Genomic DNA, 20322 nt, shown 5'->3' with positions numbered 1-20322 from the left:
AGCGCACACCAAGTGATCAATTCAAGAGTAGACTTTCATTGAAAATTAGTAAAACATGTGAAAGTGCTATACAGAACCACAACATGTTTCAGGGATAAACCGATCCCCTTTTTCAAGTGGAATTTTTTTATGGAAATATATAAGAACGAGAACTGAAATACAGACAGGTAGATTAAAATCTAATATATAACAGAGGTAAACTAAATATTAATATGTAAATAAATAAATTCATATCAGCTTTAAGTTATGATTATTCATATTGATAATATCTATGATAGTTATTCATAGTAGCTTTTCTGTATGATTATTAATGATATTAGAATAAGAAAGATAAATTAGAATAGCTAGTTTATATATGAGAAAATTTGAGGAAGGTTACAAGAATATCTGCAAATCTAATAAAATTTTGTATACACGCTATTTGAATAATAACAACAGTGTTTTAATCTTTTCAGCTATTTTTTCTCAAACTTAACTGGAATTTTTAGATCTTCACCTCTCAATCATGAACAATAAGACCTCACCTAGAACTCTTTTCCAAACTTTCGATACTAATAGTTATTCACACTTTAAATGCGTGCACCAACACATTTTAAATACCTTTTAAGAACCCAAGTAACATACGCAAAGATAGATTCAGGTAGAAAGGCTTTCCGGAGCCCTTAGTAGAAGCAGCATTCTTGAGAGCCCTTGACCTCACACAAACGGATTGTCTAAAACCCTCTGCCGAAAAAAAAAGTTATCAAATATCCAAAATTTTCATAGTTTGATCATCAAATACAATAGTAATTTTAAATAGGTGGAGGAATGAGGTCGGACGGCGAAAAATACAAAGAGCTTGGTTACGTCAAAGCTTTTGGCACCTGTAGGAGGGTGGGTAGGAAGGAGGCGTGAATAATTAACAATCAGAAGCATCTACAGCATCTACAGACTGCTACTAATGACGTAGGGGTAGCTAATTTACATATGTGGGTTAATAATTTTTTTGGCTAAACTAAAGATTGCAGTGCCTAACCATAATATGTGCCGGCATCAGGATTACAGTCTACAGGGTGGTTTGCTCGCATGATTTCATCATGTAAGAAGTGGTTGGTTTCCTTTAAGGGTATAACCTTATGGACACAGTCCCATTTTTCAAATCTGAAATGTGTCAATTTAAATTGTAATAACTTTGGAACACTTTAACCCCTTAACGCTCTGCGCCGTAGCTCTACGGCGCAAAGATATAGGGAATGTATGAAAAGGGCTCACGGGCTGAGTCCTCTTCATACAAAGGTGGGGGTTTTTGCATTTTGCAGAAAACCCCCAACGCAAATAACCGCGGCCGGTGCTTGCACGGCCATCTTTATTACGATCGCCGCGCCCCCGAACGTCATCGGGGGGGGGGGGGCGACAATTGGTTGCCATCTGGCTTCTGCAGATTCGTTACAATGAGCCAGTGGCTCATTGTAATGAATGAGCTGCAAAAATGCCATATATTGCAATACAGAAGTATTGCAGTATATGGTAGGAACGATCTGACCATCTAGGGTTAATGTAACCTAGATGGTCTAAGAATTAAGGAAAAAAAAAAAAGTTAAAAAAATAAAAAAAATTAATAAAATATTAAAAATTCAAATCACCCCCCTTTCGCTAGAACTGATATAAAACATAATAAACAGTAAAAATCACAGACACATTAGGTATCGCCGCATCCCAAAATGCCCAATCTATCAAAATATAAAAACGGTTACGGACGGCGGTGACCTCCGAGGCGGGAAATGGTGCCCAAATGTCCGAAATGCGACTTTTACACCTTTTTACATCACATAAAAAGTGGAATAAAAAATTATCAAAATGTCGCACAGACCTCAAAATGATAGCAATGCAAACGTTGGCTCATTTCCCAAAAAATGACACCTCACACAGCTCCGTGCGCCAAAGTATGAAAAGGTTATTGGCTTTAGAAGATGGCAAAAAAAATTTTTTTCTTTTTTGTACATATTTGTTTAATTTTTGAAAATGTATTAAAACACAATAAAACCTATATAAATTTGGTATCACCGCGATCGCACCGAACCAAAGAATAAAGTAGGCATTTTTGGAGCGAAGAGTAAAAACTGAGCCCACAAGAACGTGATGGTCGTTTTTTTTTACATTTTTCCACATTTGGAATTTTTTTTCAGCTTCGCAGTACACGGCATGTTAAAATAATTAACATTACGGGAAATTAAAATTTATTACGCACAAAATAAGCCCTCACACAGGTCTGTACACGTAAAAATGAAGTTATGGATTTTTGAAGGTGGAGAGCGAGAAATGAAAACCCTGCGTCCTTAAGGGGTTAATATACCAAGTTGATTTTGATATTGTTTTTCTTATGTTTGTTAGTTGAAACATTTGAGGTACAAGGCAACAATACAACATTTCTCAGAGGCATACAGCACAAAGATCCGGCGGGGTGTGCAGGAGAGGCAGGCTTAAATGGTATTCTGGGAATGGCCAGCGCCAATTAACAGCGTGCTTGCCCCTTAAATCCTCTGAAGCTGGCGCACACGCCCTAGGAACCAGAGTAAGCGGATGCCCCGGGGCACTGAGGTACATGGAGGGCCCGTGACATAATTTTTGAACAAATAGTCATACCACAAAATTATTTAATAAATAACATTCACCATAAGTCTGATTTATGTTGGCAAATTTTTTTTATCAATTCTTTTGTACCTGTAGGATGGTAGAAAGCTTTTCTGTTCAGTAGCCATTTTCAAAAATGTTTCCAAATTCATTTTATTAAGTGCAATTTCATTTCTCAAGTTATTTTAATGGACCTAATGAACAGAAAGCACACATAAATAACCCCATTTAAAAAAAACTTTACCCCTTAAATTATTCAAAAAGTCTTTTAGGAGCTTTAACACCTTAAGGACACAAGCCTATTTTTCAGACCTGTCCATGTTATTTTGAGAATGTTTTCATAACACACTGTGCTTTATGTCAGCTGTAAATGTTAGTTGATATGATATATTTTTTTTATTAAAAAAGGGGAAATGTAGCAAAAAAATAAATAAATAAAAATTTTTAAAAAACAGCAATTTTCCTAATGTGGGGGTGACTGGCCAGAAACTGCATACAGATTTGTTTGTGTGATCATTAGGTCTACAAATTCCTCTGTAAAAATAAAGTTCCTTGTACCCATCTATATTAATATTTATTCCTGGGTTGGAATAATATTTATTCCTGAATGCTGGAATTTGGGGAGAAAACATATTTGGGGGCTCCCAACTGGGGTCACTTCATTGCTCTTCACTCTGCCTATGGCGCCTTTGAGAGGGTTCATCACTGTCACCAGAGGAGTGACAGTGCAGTGTCTGTACCGGAACACATGTAGGCATAGGCCTCATCCGCAGAATACACCCGTTTAGCCATGCTAGAAACTATATTTTTTCGTTTGTAGTATTTTTTTTGTATTATGATAAAACAAAAAACAGTAACTGCAACATCAGTGCAGGAAGGGATACACACGCTGTATATCTGTGTAGATGTAAGTATATGTAATAATGTACCCCTACAGTACTAAACTGATACTATATCTATAAAATTAGAAACTATTTTTTTTTTGTATTTTTTATATTTTTTTAAAACTTTATGAAAAAACAAAAAACAGTAACTGAAACATCAGGGCAGGAAGGGATACAAACACTGGTGTAGGTGTAAGTATTTATAATAATGTACTAGATTTTTGTGCTTTTGTGTGTATATATATATATATATATATATATATATATATATATATATATCCCTAATCACTGACCCTAATCACTATAGATATTCAGCAGCCCTAAAGTGTTAAAATTTTTCTTCAAAGTTATATCAAAATGGAAAGGAGAGCACAGAGGGGAGGGGTATGCAGCTGGGCAGTGAAATGGTTAATTTTATGTGGTGGACAAGTGATTTATGGTGTGGAGGGTCACTGTAGGCATCTGATCTCCTTTCTCTGTAGTAGAATGAGGACATTGGATTCTGATATTGGGAGTTCAGCCAGGGAAAGCCTGCTTTCTGCTTTGATCTGTCAGTCTGTACTAACTGACGAATCACAGCAATCATTTGGGGGGGGGGGGCACTTCTATTTCTTCCCTGACATGTTGCTGAGAGCCTTGGCTCCCAGATATCACTTGACCTGCGTTTTATCAGGATGACAGACTGATGCCATGATGTTCCACAACATCATGGTGGCTTTATGCACTACTGCCCATGATGTTGAGGAACATTGGTTGTAAAAGGTAAAAATGTAAAACATTGTCTAAAATGGTCATATATATTCTCCCCCAGACATGTGAATTTGTGAGGTATATTTTGCATACCATAACAGGTTTTTGAGATCCTGTCAGGGCCACCCAGCGATCCATGTCACAGATCGCGGCTCCCTCACTGGCCCCGGCTATGAACTTACCGTATATACTCGAGTATAAGCCGACCCGAGTATAAGCCGAGGCCCCTAATTTTACCACAAAAAACTGGGAAAACCTATTGACTCGAGTATAAGCCGAGGGTGGGAAATGCATTGGTCACAGCCCCCCCCAGTATATAGCCACCAAGCCCCCAGTAGTATATAGCCAGCAGCCCCCTGTAGTATATAGCTTCCAGCCAGCCCCCAGTAGTACATAGCCTGCCAGCCGCTGCCCCAGTATAGTCTGCCAGCCGCTGCCCCAGTACATAGTCTGTCAGACCCTGCCCCAATATATAGCCTGTCAGCCCCTGCCCCCAATATATAGCCTGTCAGCCCCTGCCCAATATGTAGCCTGTCAGCCCCTGCCCCAATATGTAGCCTGTCAGCCCCTGCCCCAATATGTAGCCTGTCAGCCCCTGCCCCAATTTGTAGCCTGTCAGCCCCTGCCCCAGTATTTAGCCACCAACCCCTGTGCACTCTTATGGAGCCAGATCCCCGGCCCGTTATGGTGCCGGATCCCCGGCCCGTTATGGAACCGGATACCCGGCCCGTTATGGAGCCGGATACCCGGCCCGTTATGGAGCCGGACAGTTAATTAAAAAAAATTAAAAATCTAAACCCACCTTTCCCGCAGCCGCAGTGTGTGCCAGCTGCCGGCACACACAATACGGTTGCGGTGGCGGCTGAAGTCAGTGACTGTGACATCGCACTGACCTGGTGCCCAGCCAGAGGGATCGCATAGAAGACTTGTGCGGCCGCCGGAAAGGTGAGTTAAGATTTTTTTTTTAGTCAGCTTTTTGACTCGAGTATAAGCCGAGTTTGTGTTTTTCAGCACATTTTTTGTGCTGAAAAACTCGGCTTATACTCGAGTATATACGGTACCTCTCCACGTTCCTGCTCCCGTTCAGACTAGGCTCTGCGCACGTCCCCGCTCCCTAGTGCGCGTGGTGGTGCTCAGAGATTTAAAGGGCCAGTGCACAGGTGATTGGAGCTGGCCACTTCCGGCTCTGTATTTAATTCACCGGCTCCCATCATTCGTGCCGGATTTTCAAGCCATTCCTGCATCGCCAAGCGCTTCCTGTGTCTCCAGCGTATCCTGTGTCTCCAGCGCATCCTGTGTCTCCAGGTTCACACGAAATAAAATTCTCACATCTCAATCCCCTAGTGATGTTAACACAACAAAGATCACTCTAAGCCCTAACTTTACAACTTGTACTTAGTGTTATTGCTGTTTCAGCTCCTATCACTCTTTAGGCTGTCCAGTGCAAATTTCCAGTGTGTGGATGGGGCCTATCTAAGCAACACATTATGACCCATCTAGTTCTGTGGGGTGACAATGTGGTTACATTATTATGGTGCAGGTGTATATACACTTTCATCTGGCTTCTAACATTGTACTAACACATTGACAAATGAGAGAGAGTGATGAGACAGATCAGAGATGCATGAGATTACACAGAGCCATGACAGACACAGGCTGACAGACAGAGCCTGACAGACTTTTACACTGTTACACTGTGACCTCTGCTACATCTCACAGATATGTGACTGTCTCCCACTCTTCCTGATCTTCTTGTAGTTTCCAGCTTCCCTATGCTCACCATCTTCTGGCAGGAAGTGATCAGTGTGAGCTCTGTGCAGAGGACGGGGCTACATGCACAGAGAGAGAGAAAGAAATCTCATCTGCACAATCTCACACAGAAATCCAAGATGGTGGCCTGCCCTCGAGTCAGAAGTTACAGCGCCATGTCTAGGGGCAACTGAAATTGTGTACACCAGGACTGACAGAGATCGGTTGGACTTATATCTGCTAAATGCTGAATTTTTGTTAATAACAGTGAATTAGAGATTGTGTTATTTTATTATCCTGAGTACATATAAGAAACTTGTCTTTGTGGGAATACCCCTTTAATCACTATGGTACGAAGAGGTGTATTTATATGTTAAAAATAAAAATTTAAAACAGATATCCATTTTGAAGAAAAAGGTACAGTGCCTGATTACAAGACAATTTGTACACAATTTCTCTGAGGACAGACAGTTTCATCAGAGCATGTTTCTTATAGCTTGAAACTAATATTGAGTGCTACCTCATTCCTCCATGTATTTATGATTGCTATTGTATTTGGTGATGAAACTAGGAAAATGTTTGGACATTTGATCACTCTTTTTTTCCTGGCAGAGGGCTTTAGACAATCAGTTTGTGTGAGGTCAAGGGCGCTGAAGAATGCTGCTTCTACTAAGGGCTACGGAAAGCCTTTCTACCTGAATCTACCTGAATGTTATTTTGGTTCTTAAAGGTATTTGTCTGTTGTTATCTAAATATTCCAGTTCAGTTTGAGCAAAAATAGCTGAAAAGATTAAACCACAATCATTATTATTCAAATAATTAACATCCTCTTTGAAGCTGTGGAGCATTTATACAAAATTTTCCTTACATTTTCCCATGTATAAACTATCTATACTGATTTATCTTTCTTATCCTCATATAATTAATAATCATCCCTAAAAGCTGCTATGAATTTATTTATATATTAATATTTAGTTTCCCTCTGTTATATTTTAGATTTTAATCTACCTGTCCTGTCTGAATTCCACTTGAAAAAGGCGATTAGTTTATCCCTGAAACGCTTTGTGGTTCTCTATAGAACTTTCAAATGTGTTATTGATTTCCAATAAAAGTCTACTAGTGAATTGATCAATTGGTGTGCGCTACCCGTCCCCATCTTTCCTACATTTAACACTCCGGCTGGTCTAGCACCCAAAGCTTGAGGCAAAAGGACATAGGCTGCACCTTGGACATTATATACGCTGACTCTAAAGTTGTGCCTTTGCTTGCGCACAACTACTCTAGGTGAGCACAATACATCATCATTTGATTATGATCCATTTGTACATTATCACCCTATGAGCTCTGCTTTGTTTTTCCATCTATCTTTTCCCTTTTTCCCTAGACAAAGATGAGAAAGTGCTGAAGGAAGTGATGCAGACAGGAACCGAGGTGTAGAGACTGCTATTTGGTAGACGGTTCCTGCAGGAAGTTCCTGAGCAGACTGTTTGAGCAGCCCAATTTGTTAATCCGCAATAAGACACCTCTGTTCCAATTTTCTACAAGCAATGAAGAGGATTTTTTTTTTTGTTTATATCCCTTTATAACCAATTTAAAGGTGTTCTAAAGGGTAATATTTTATTTTTTTTATATTTTCTTATAGCATTACTAAAGGTCTATTCACTAAAGGAAACCTGTCTTGAGGATTAGGCCCATAAACCCCCACCCTCCTGGTCTCAAGAACCGTGACATTATGACAATGATGTCATTCTATGGCCAAAAGAAGGTTAAATGATATTTTTAATTTTACTATTAAAAGGTTACAGGGGTGGAGGACATTAACCTTAGCATGCCTTTTCCCATCTTGAGTAATTTTCTATAGTGTATCATCTCAAGTCTGGAAGGTAGCTGAAAATGTACTTGTCCTGCAGAACCTGTCAGTCAAGACAGGATTGGTCAAGTCAGTGTGATTCTTCTCAACATCCATTCTGAACACAGCATTAAAAGTTTTGCTTTATAATGTTGAATCTCCCAGATTAAACAATTAAAGAGGACCTGTCACTCAGAATAATCCTTCTAAGAGCTGCTTACTACCAGCTAAGTAACCAGCCCCTTAGACATATCTCAGTAATAGTAGTGTTAAAATGCTAGATTTATTGGAACATACCAATAACACTAGCATATACTGCAGTACATAACCGACCAAACGCCGGATCAAGCTTACACCGGTCGGGCATATTCATGAGGGGGCGGTCCTTGGAGGAGGTTACTGCAGCCGTAAGCCTGACAGTCACTGCCGCCATATGGTGTGGGAGGTGAGTTCTGTGGGAGAAGATAAGGAGAGGGGAGCGCTTGGACTGCCCCCTCATGAATAGCCTACAGTGGTCTGATGTTCGGAGGGATATGTACTGCAGTATTTGCTCGCTTTAGCGGTATGTAAAGCTAGCAATTTTACACTGTTATTAGTGGAGTAGGACTAGGGAGCTTCTTACTTTAGTAAGCAGCTCCTAGAGGGATTATTCCGGATGACAGGTCCTCTTTAAATCAATGCGAACCTGTAACTGTATAGACACTGTGTCCTGTGACTTTTACTGCTCGACAGGGTGAGGATGGCTTGCATGCCTAAATCTTAATCACAGGTTTCCTTTAACATAGGACTTAGAAAATAAAGTGTATAATAATATTTAGATAAAAGCACATACCTTTACAAAATATTTTATAAGGATTTTGCGTAAGTCAAATACTTGGAAAAGACTTGCAGCATTACTATGGATTACACTATATCCTTCCAAAATATATTGGCAACGTGTTATTTCCCATGTCAGCCATCGTTTATTGAAAGCAGCATTACATGACAAAACATGTGGCAAATGACCAATTCGGAAACAGCAGCATCCTGAGTTATCCTCGTCACCCTCGGTTATTGCTTCCACCTCTCTTTGATGACAGTATGTTCCTTCAAAATAAGAGAAAGAACTTATGTGGAAGTTGTCTGACACATACTAAAAAAGAGCTTCAAAGATTCAAACCAAGTAGGCCCGTCATCATGTCACATCCTGTGCCACAACAGAGGATCACCTGAACATTAGCATTTATTAATTAATAAAAAATATATACCAGTTTCTATTATATATATGTATGAAATCGTATTGACTTGAGTATAAGCCTAGGGTGGGAAATTCAGCCACTACTCCAAAATAAAATGTCCACTACACTCCCCTTATCAAAGAAATGTCCAGTAGTCTCGCCTCATTAATAAAATGTCCAGCAGAGCCCCCCTCCATTAATTAAATGTGTATAGTAGAGCACACAATTAATAAAGCGCCCATAACAGTCCCACCGACCCCCCCAAAAAAATAAACATAGTACTCACCCACCTCATCCCCTGGCAGATTGGACAGATGCGTGTCTATGTGATCTGCCCAGGCACAAACTTGTCAGCGGATGGCAACACTGCTGCATCATTTTGTGTGTGTGGGCAGTGTTCACACTCAAAGTATGGGGGAGTAATGCTTTACACAAGGAGAGTGTGACACAAGGACCAGAGACTACAGTAGTTAATTACAGGTTGTTGTGCAGAGTATAAAATAGCATACAGTGATTTGTGGAAGAGTTGGATTCAGTATGGGCCCACAGGAGTCCATAAAATTTTAGGTCAAGGTGGGCAGAACCCTCATACCTTCTGTACTCCTGTGACAAGACAAGAACCCAAAATGTCGGATAGTCTGGAGTGCCGGTTGCTTGAGTGGTTGCCAACGATATGTGCTGGCTGGCTGGAGGCTCTCCTGAGCAGTTTGCGAAAAGAAGCAAAAACAGTCCACGTTTTTCCTGCCACATGCATACAAAGCACTACCTTTACACATGCAGATCCCCTTGCCTCCTTCCCTGTGTGGCCCTGTGTAGAGATCCTGGGGTAATATTGCAGGTTGAGATGTCTAACTGCACAGACTGGAGGAGAAAAGAGGACAGTCCAAAATTCGTCAGGATATAGAGTGCACTCATTGCACCCATTGCACAGGAGGATGGGAGTGGAAACTATTTTTTGGTAGTGGCAAGTGAAAGTGATGATAAAATCAACACATATGGTTCTAGGTTCCAGTGGTAAAATAAGACTCACTTGGCTGTTTTCGGCTTGTAATGCAATAAAATTTAGATGATCATACCCCCAGTAGTCACAGTGCTGTCCCCATGATGCCCCAGTATTCACAGTGCTCTTCATAATATCCAGCGCTGCTCCCAATAGCCAGTGCTAACCAGTGCTGCCCCCAGTGGCCAGTGCTATCCAGTGCTGCCCTCAGTAGCCAGTGTTAGTTAGTGCTTCCCCCAGTAGCCAGGGATGCCCTCAGATGCCAGGGATGCAGAATTATAGTGTTGCCAGATAATTCTCAACCGTGTGAGTCACAATTTCCCTCATGGTAAGACAAGGCCCATCCAATTGTGGTGGAGGTTGAGCAGAAGTCAGCGTGGCATTCCACATTGTGTCCATGGTCGTCTTCCTTCTGTGTTGGTGACTTCCTCCTTCTCCTCATTCTGCCACTAAGCTCTAAATATGATGGGGACTCAGCCAGTAGTGCCTTTACCATAGTGCACTTGAACTCCTCCACTTCCTCCTGCTCCAAAACATCTCATTCTTACTGGTCCACATATCAGTTGTGAGGTGAGCTCCCGGACTAGTAGCATTGCACAATGCAGCTTGGATTTTGAACACAACCTGTTGGTGAATGGCAGCGTCTGCCAGGAAAACTGGGAACTTCATACTGTGAAAAGCCACCCAATTAGATGTTTAAAGCTGTCCGTCTCCACCAACCTGAATGGGAGCATTTCAAAAGCCAACAATTTGGAAATGCTTCTGCACAGGGGTTTGTGCATGTGGCAAACTTACACTTTGGAGCACATGTACTTACCCGTCCGCTGGAGTTCACTGAAAGTCCATTGTCTGACAATAATGCACTGTGGTGTGATTCACTAGGATCGTGCGCCCAATATCCTGCATGTGTCGCTTCCACGCTCAGGTCCGACAGAGTTCACCATTGTTACAATTTGAATGTTAACTCTCTCGCTCAGTCCGAATCAGTTGGATCATCCGACAGCATGTCCCCCCCCCCCCCAATGTGTGTCGCATGGAAGCCCGCGCAGCTGCACCAAAAAATTATCAAGTGCGCCAAAATCTCAGTGCAGACACTTAAATACCTGTACAAGCCGTGTAATCTCCAAAAAAGGTGCAAAGTCCGACAAAAGTGAGCAACATGACCCTTCGTAAATGAGCCCCTTTCTATCCCCCAAATCATGGACAGAGAGCTGAACAGATGGTGTCGATAGGCTGAAGCAGCAGGGGAACCCTTAGGCTTTTCCAGGATATTTTGGTGTCTCAGCCAGTGCCGAACATATTTTCTGTTGCAGGTGTCTGATCATACATGAAGTGCTTAGATTGTTAAGGCTTTGGCCACGCTTTCCGGACTGGTGGCACAGCATGCAATATTCTGTCTTCTGTATGCTCTGTCACATGTTCTGTCTTCTGTGAGAAAAATGCCATACTGCAGACACCCTGTGGGATGGCCTCTGTTTCCTGATTCCCTTGGCATTGGCAGTAGCAGTTGATGGCATGGCCACAGAATGACCGCTACAACTTGGCCTCCTTTTGCTTGTTCTGCCAGCTGTCTATGCCTTCCTGGCCATCATCTCTTTCTCAGAAGTATCACTGCCTTCTACCCATGTCGCGTTCCAACTGAGAATGAGCGTGGTAAAGATAATAACAAAACTTGATGCACTGTCTTCCATGTAATGGACCAAAGGCTCAACTTCATGTGCCTTTTTGGGACCTCCTCACGCCACTAGCTCCATCACCCCCACCTGCAGCATCCCTGCTACATCCCTGTCCCTTAATTCTACTCTGGGCCTTGGGGCAATATTTCTAACGGGGCCCCCCACCATTTACAATAGACTTGCATGCATGAAAAGTTACCGGTTATCATGCTTTTGCTATAACATAAAATAACACTGCAGTCTGTGTTATTTTTTACATGATGCTAGTGAAAGAATGACAAAAGGATGGCCATGATATGGAATGCCATGTTCACTTCTGCCCAAATCTCTACCAAGATCAGATCGGGCGCCAGGAGCCAAAATATGACTCACACGCTTAAGATGTGCACTGTGCAATGCTATTAGTTCTGAGGTGCACCTCACAGATGACATGTGGACCAGTAAGCATAGGCAGTTTTGGAACAGGAGGTTGAGGAGTTGGGTGAGTATAAGTGGGCTATGATGAAGACACTACTGGCTGAGTTCCCATCACACTGAGAGCTCAGTTAAAAATTGGATTTAGGCTGCATACTTTGATCAAGTATTCGATGCAGGTGCTCTGGAGAGGGTCCCAATCCCATATAGTGCAAGAAAATGTTGGACTCCAGTCACACTGTATAGGTTGCAGGGAATTCTTTATTGATACAAACTATTATACCTTTATCAAACTCAGTCTGTAAAATGGTGTAAAGGGGGGGGGGGGGTATGCATATAGCAATGGAGCGCTGCCCTGAAGGAATAGCGGTCTGTGCCGCTTAGTGGAGTTGTATCATAGTTTCATAGTTTCATAGTTTATATGGTTGAAAAAAGACACTTGTCCATCAAGTTCAACCAAAGAAGGGTAGGGATTGAATGAAGAAGGGATTTAGGGGAAACAATCCTATATAGCATAACAATCAATGTTATTTAGGTGTAAAAAGGCATCTAGACCCTTGTAGACAATAATAAATTCCCTGCAACCTATGCAGTGTGACTGGAGTCCAAGATTTTCTTGCACTGAGAGCTCAGTGGCAGAATGAAGAGAAGGAAGACACCAATGCAGACATCAATTTCTGGGTGGGAAAATTGGACATGTGGCCAGCTTGCCCTCTATGCCTTGCAGGTGCTGTCCTGCCCTGTGGCTAATGTGCTGTTAGAGCACAGGTTCAGTACCACCAGTGGTGTTATCACAGATAAAAAGGTCTGCCTCTCTACAATCAATGTGGATATCCTAACATTGATTAAAAAGATCAATGAACGAATCCAAAGCAACATGGTTTTGCCAGTGTCTGAATATGTTTTGCATTTCTGGAACGTCACTTTCCAATTTTTCAGTTACACATTTCCAGAACATCAACTTCCAATTTTACAGTTCTTTATCCCTGGATCAGCAAATTCCAATTTTTCTGTTTGGAATTCCCTGAATTTCAAATTCAATTATTTTACAATTCTGTATTAATGGAACTTCAAATTCTATTATTTTTCAATTCCACAACAATGCAACTTCAAATTCAATTATTTTTAATTTCCAGATTAATGTAACTTCTAAATCCAAAATGTTTCAATTCTGCATTAAATGAACTTGGTCTGAAGGCCCAGAGTGGCTTTAACTGCTGTGACATAACATTTTTTTTAATTATTTCTTTCTTTAAATATTTTTTAATGTTATGTTATTATTTTAAGTACCTGTATTAGCCCATAGTGGGCAGGGCAACTGCCCTGGTTTTCCCAACAATTTTCAGCCCTCTAGCCCTTACTACCCCCATTTTAGCGGCATTTTTGGGTGTTAAAATCACTGAGTTTGTGTTCGGCTCAAAGTTCGACATGAAGACCGAGTCCCGTACCAAATTTTGTCATGTAATTTGGATAAACCTGTCGAACCCGAATTTCAACCAGCCTGTGCATCTCTACCCACATCTTACCAATACAAACAAACAATCTAAATACCCAATACACAGCTGGAGTATAAAAACACTGATGTTTTTTTGTAAGTCTTCCAGTGTACAAATCTATTTGAAAGGTTAAAGCACAAACCACATTTCAGAGTGAATCGAAACATAAACACAATGGGGGTGATATAGATGCATGTGTCAGAATTTTGGAATAATTTGCACACAATTTACGCACAAATGTCTGAAATACCTTACACCACATTTACTAAGGGCTTGAGACAGGTTTTATGAACCATTTAGGGACCTAGTTTAGAGGAAAAGGGTCATGTTTCAGGTACAAAAAGTCCATACACCAAAAAAATGCCATGCAGTAGACCAACAAATAGATGCAATGAGCAATACAACACCCATGTGTGATATAGTAGTACATCATACGTCAGGAGCGGGTGGTTGGAGAGGGCTCATGAGCTGCATATATCACAGCAGACACTTACCGGTAACAACCGTGATCGTTGCTAGCGACCATCCAAGCCAAGATGGTTGCACCCACGTGAGGCCGGCTCTTTAATGAAAAGCTGCATTAAACCTCATTAGGGAGTGGCAATTTGTTGCTATTGGGCTATTGGGGGCTATTGGGTCAACAATACAATGTGTGATTTGCACATTGTAATAAACGATGTGTGAAATCCCCATATACTGCCCTACTGTAGTACGAAAGTATATGGTATGTGCAATCAGACAACCAAAGGTTCCCTAGGGGGTCTGAAAAATAGCAAAAAACAAGAGTTTCATTTTTTATTTTTTTAAATCTAATAATTCAAATCACCCCCCTTTCTATAGAACTGATATAGATAAGTACACTGTAAAAATTATAAACATGTTAGGTATCACGACATCCCAAAATCTCAGATCTATAAAAATATAATAACGGTTATTCCCAGTGTTTGACTCCATAACGGAAAAAATACCACTTTTTGGCTATTTAGAAAAACATAAAAAAATGTAGTAAAAAGTGATCAAAAGGCTGTACAGTTCTAAATATAGTAGCATTGAAAACATCATAAAAATTGACACCACACACAGCTCCATACACTGAAGTGTGAAAAAGTTATTAGCGCCTGAAATGGCAAAATGAAGAATTTTTTTTTTGTACTGGTTTTAATTTTTGTAAATGTATGAAAACATTATAAAAACTATAAAATTTGGTATCCCCGTGATGGGGATAAAAATAATAAAGAGTAAAGTAGACATGTCATGTAGGGCGCTTAGTGACAGTCATAAAATCCAAGCCCACAAGAAAACAGCGCAAATGCATTTCACTACATTCCTGCTTTCCAGTACAGGGCACGGGATATTAACCTCTTTCTGCCTATGCCCTTTTTTGTTTTTGCATTTTCATTTTTCACTCCCCACATTCAAAAATCTATAACTTTTTTATTTTTCCATATACAGAGCTGTGTTATGGCTAATTTTCTTTGTAACAAATTACACTTCAAAATGGTGGATTACGGGGATACCAAATTTGTATAGGTTTTATAATGTTTTCATACATTTACAAAAATTAATACCACCTGTACAAAATTTTTTTTTAGGTTTTGCCATCTTTTGGCGCCAATAACTTTTTTATACTTTTGTATACAGAGCATTGGGAGGTGTCGTATTTTTGTGACATTTGATGATGTTTTCATTGTTATCCTTTTTAGGACTGTACAACCTTTCAATCACTTTTTATAGAATTTTGAAGTGCCATTTTCGTTTTTGGGCGCTATTTTCCATTACGGAGTTAAACGCAGTGAAAAAACGTTTTTATACTTTGATAGATCAGGCATTTTTAGACACGTCAATACCTAATATGTTTATGATTTTAACTGTTTATTTATATTAGTTCTAGAGAAAGGGGGTGATTAGAATTTTATGTTTTTTTAATTATAATTTTCTTTAACTTTTTTTTATTTTAATTTTTACTATTTTTCAGACTCATTAGGGTACTTTAACCCTAGGTTGTCTGATCGCTCCTAACATATACTGCCATACTACAGTATGGCAGTATATGGGGATTTTCCTTCTCATTCATTACAATGTGCTGATAGCACATTGTAATGCATGGGTTAACACGAAGCTGCCTCTTTGACAAGATGGAGGTGCCCATGCGTGCAGCAGAAGACTGTATCTGTGCGATACATTGATGAACTGCCCCCAATTTGGCAGAAGCTGGATACACTCATGGAAGTGTATTCAGTCCTATAAATGCAAATTCAGCAGCTGCGCATGTGCATCCACTTCCACAATTGAGCTGTAGTGATAGCATCCCCGAGTCTTGTACCTTTGAACTCAAGTCCTCTTAGCTGAAATGTCACAAATCCATTTCCAGTTTCGACCAGTTGGACAAATGCATTCAAATAATCTGAAGTCAGGATAAAGCAGTCTCCAGAAGAATAGTTGCCCCATCTTCCTAATGCTAAATCTCCACACAAGGAATGCTGTAGTGATCTTGCAAGGTGCTCATAGAAAATTGAATTTAAATTGTCATTATCATTCCCTAGGGGAAAAAGATGAGTATTACTAAAAATGTGTGAAATCAAATTATACATTTATTTAAGGAGAGGGAAATAAAATCTTGCATTTAATTTTCAGTGTGATTTACACAAAAGCAGTCAGATTAATATCAGGCAAACCCCGAAGTCGGATCATGCAAGTGTCCAGATAAAGTGTTTTAGAGTCCCTATAACAATCGGATCTTCCTAGTTTTGGGTTATAATGGAAACAATAATTCACAATAGAGCTTCATTGCAGACACATTAGAGATGAGCGAACATACTCGTCGAATGTTTCGCCAGCTCGAGAAAATGTTTCTCGTTTTGAATTTTGGCGGCCAGAAACAGAGCCAATCACAAGCCAGGAGACTCAGCAGTACACCCAGCATCACGTGGTACACTTACATGTCGATAGCAGTGGTTGACTGGCCTGATCAGGTGACCCTGGAATATACTAGCCACAGCCCGCGGTGCTCGGATCATTCTCTGCCTGGATGCCGTTAGGGATAGAGCTGCTGCTGGTCAGGGATAGCGTTAGGGTGTTCTATTAGATTAGTGTTAGGCAGGAGTGATCCTACAAGAACCCAACAGCACTTGTTAGGGCTACAATAGCTTTATTTTTTTTTTATTTGCTTGTGGCTGGGCTTGTTGGCACTAGTAGTGCAGCTACTACCATATTTTGATGAATTTGCAGGGAGACTTGCGAACATTATTTTTGGCTCTTAGTGACATATATATCCATTTTAAACAGCTAAGTGGGACAATTTATTGGGGGTTTGATTGAATAAGGCACAGTCTGTCAATTTTTATTTTTTCGAAAGTGAAAGTCACAGCACAAAATCCTTTTGTGTGCTGTCAGTGGTGCAAATGCAATTTCATCTAGCTTAGTCTGCCTGCTACTGTTTAGCAAGCTAGTCTCCAGAAATCCCATTCCACATTCTCTGTACTGTAGGTCACGTTTTTTTGTTCACATTAGTACTGGGACATTTAGCAATCCACATTTCAGTTTGCTTTATGATTTCTTCTGTGTGTTTCATTCATAAAGAAATTAAAAAAAAAAAAAAAAATTCTCTTTTAATTTTTTTTGGGGGTGGGAAATCTCCGTTATAGCAATCAAATTTTGTCTACTGTAGTTGAACAGTTGTGCCTGCTACTGTTTAGCAAGCTATTCTCCAGAAATCCCCATCCACATTCTCTCTGCCGGTGAAGCGTACTGTACGTCACGTGTGGCGTAATCAAATACGGTCTTTTGTTCACATCAATACCGGGACATTTTTAAAAAAATTGTCTGTGTTGGTTAGAAACTAGCCATAGTAATCATCTTCTGAGGTTGCTGTCTGATTTCTTCTGCACGTTTTGTTCTTCTATGAATCCAAAAAAAAACAAACATAAAAAAAAATTACCAAAAAAAATTTACAGTTTATATTTCTCTTTTGTCTATAAAATAGACTTTTATTTGGAAAATGTAGAACCCGAGGGCTAAGGGTAGAGGACGAGGGCGTGGGCATCCAAGTACTGCAGGGGTCAGAGGCCGTTGTCCTGGGCAGGGTGAGACACTACCTGCTGATGAGGGAGCAGGGGAACGCCGCAGAGCTACACTCCCTAGCTTCATGTCTCAACTTACTGGGACTCGTGGTAGAGCACTGTTGAGGCCACAACAGTGCGAACAGGTGAAGTCATGGATTGCGGACAATGCTTCAAGTCATTTGTCCACCAGTCAGTCTTCCACGCAGTCCACCCATGTTACCCAAGTGAGTACTCCTCCAGCTCCTCCACCTCAACCTCATTCCCGCCAGTCTGCCCCCTCCCAGGAAAATTTGGAATTTGATCTGGCATACTCTGAGGAACTGTTTTATGGACCCTTTCCAGAGTCACAAACCACTTCTCAGGTTCACTTCCGGCCGGGCCCACCACTGCTCCTTCCCCTGTGTCATTTGCTGCCTCTGCTAGTCAGCCCCCTGCCCACGACCCCGGCACAAACACCTCCCACTCGAAAACCATACCTTCGCCTCCACAGCCTCCACCAATGTCTCCATGCGCAGCGTTTAGCTGTCTATACCCCAGATGCTGGAGCGCAAGAGGAAATACAGTTCCACCCACCCACACGCCCAAGCCCTCAACGTCCACATCTCCAAATTACTGAGCCTGGAGATGCTGCCCTATAGGCTGGTAGAGACCTCATGGCGGCGGCCGCCCTTCGGTATTCGGTCCCCATCCGCCACTACTTTTCCTGATGTGCCGTCCCAGCCCTGCACCAGCACATGTCAGACAACTTCATCTGTGCCCTGACCAACGCCGTTTCTGACAAGGTCCACCTAACCACGGACATGTGGACGAGTGCTGCCGGGCCACTATAAATAGCTGACGGCACATTGGGTTAACTTGGTAGAGGCTGGGACCAAGTCTGACCCTGGGGCTGCTCATATACTGCTGACGCCGAGGCCTACTATGCCTCCTCCTCCCACCCCTCCTCCACTTCCTCCTCCGAATTACCATTCGTGGGCATGGCGCCATCAGTCGGATGCTCTAGGTGCAGCAGCAGTGCCGTCGCTAAGCTCAATCTGTTGAGCCTAGGCGATAAAAGGCACACCGCCCAAAAGCTATTACAGGGCATCACGGCGCAGACTGATCTGTGGCTGGCACCGCTGAACCTGAAGCCAGGCATGAATGTGTCTGACAATGGCCGTAACCTGGTGGCGGCTCTGCAACTCGGCAAACTGACACATGTGGCATGCTTGGCCCATGTGTTAAATCTAATAGTTCAGCGGTTCCTCAAGACATACCCCAATCTGTCTGATTTGCTCACAAAGGTGTGCCGCATCTGTGCGCATTTCAGAAAGTCGACCACAAATGCTGCCACTCTCAAGGCAGTGCAGCACTGCCTGCTCACCGACTGTTGTGCGACGTGCCCGCGAGATGGAATTCCACATTAACCATGTTATCCAGAGTTTACCAGCAGCGCAGAGCGATTGTAGACTGCCAGATGTCAACTTCCACCAGAACTGCTAGTCAGGTCAGTCAGCTTCCTCAAGTCTACAATGAGGAGTGGAAGTGGATGTCTGATATCTGTCAGGTGCTGAGTAACTTTGAGGAGTCAACACAGATGGTCAGTGGCGATGCCGCCATCATCAGCTACACCATCCCACTGCTTGGCCTGTTGAAGTCGGAAGCTTTGCGCTCGTCACAAAAGATGGGGGAAGAAGATTCCCTTGTTGATAGCCAGAGCACCCTCCGGTCTGTTTCTCAGCACGTATCACAGGCGGAATGTCGGCGAGACCATTGCTCCGTCTTTATTAACTGTTCAGCGTGTATGGGCAGAGGAAGAGGAGTTGGAGGAGGAGAAGGAAATGGAGAGTCAGGCCAGTGAGGGGAGTGAATTCTTGCACGTTGGGACTCATATGGCAGATTTCATGCTAGGCTGCCTATCCCGTGACCCTCGCGTTCGAAGAATTTTTTCCAGCACCGATTACTGGGTATTCACTCTCCTGGACCCACGTACAAGCAAAATCTTTCCACTCTGATCCCTGTAGAGTAAAGGAGAATGAGAGTGCATGAATACCAGCACGCCCTGGTGCACAAGCTGAAACAGTCTTTCCCATCTGACACCGCTAGCAGCAGAGGGCGTACTTCTGCGGGACAAGTAGCGAGGGAGAGTAGGCGAGGAGGCAGGTTGTCCAGCACTGACTGGGGTACGCTTTACAAGGCCTTTGCCAGTTTAATGTCACCTCAGCAAGACACAGTCACCTGTCCCCAGTCTCGGCAGAGTAGGGGTGATCTTTACAGAAATATGGTGAGGGAGTATGTAGCTGACCATACCATTGTCCTAAATGATCACACAGCTCCCTACAACTATTGGGTTTCAAAGCTGGACATCTGGCCCCAACTGGCGCTGTACACCTTGGAGGTTCTTGCCTGACTTGCCACTAGCGTGTTGTCAAAGTGGGTTTTCAGTGCAGCTGGTGGCATCATCACCGATTAGTGTACAGGCCTGTCAACTGACAGAGCTGACAGGCTGATGTTTATCAGGATGAATCAAGCCTGGATTTCTCAGGATTTCCATTCTCCACCAGGTGAAAGCAGCTCAACCTGAATAATTCTCATGTATGCACTACTCCTCCTCATTCTCCTCCTTCTCCTCCTCTT

At 42.0% G+C, this 20322-nt stretch overlaps 1 protein-coding gene across 2 annotated transcripts in view; it reads right to left on the bottom strand.

Annotated features, from left to right (window-relative positions):
- The window catches only part of PCNX2 (pecanex 2), a 454272-nt gene that overhangs the window by 85163 nt on the left and 348787 nt on the right, over positions 1-20322 (bottom strand). For both annotated transcript variants that reach the window (XM_072141166.1, XM_072141167.1), the window contains 2 exons: positions 15969-16184; positions 8675-8928 (listed from right to left, as the gene is read on the bottom strand). In XM_072141166.1, the coding sequence (XP_071997267.1) occupies positions 8675-8928; positions 15969-16184 (470 nt within the window). The remainder of the gene's footprint in view (positions 1-8674; positions 8929-15968; positions 16185-20322) is intronic.

Source organism: Engystomops pustulosus, chromosome 3 (assembly GCF_040894005.1).
Source record: "Engystomops pustulosus chromosome 3, aEngPut4.maternal, whole genome shotgun sequence".
Taxonomy (NCBI): Eukaryota; Metazoa; Chordata; class Amphibia; order Anura; family Leptodactylidae; genus Engystomops; species Engystomops pustulosus.
The sequence above is the reverse complement of the archived record's forward strand: the minus strand, read 5'-3'. Positions and strand labels throughout refer to the sequence as shown.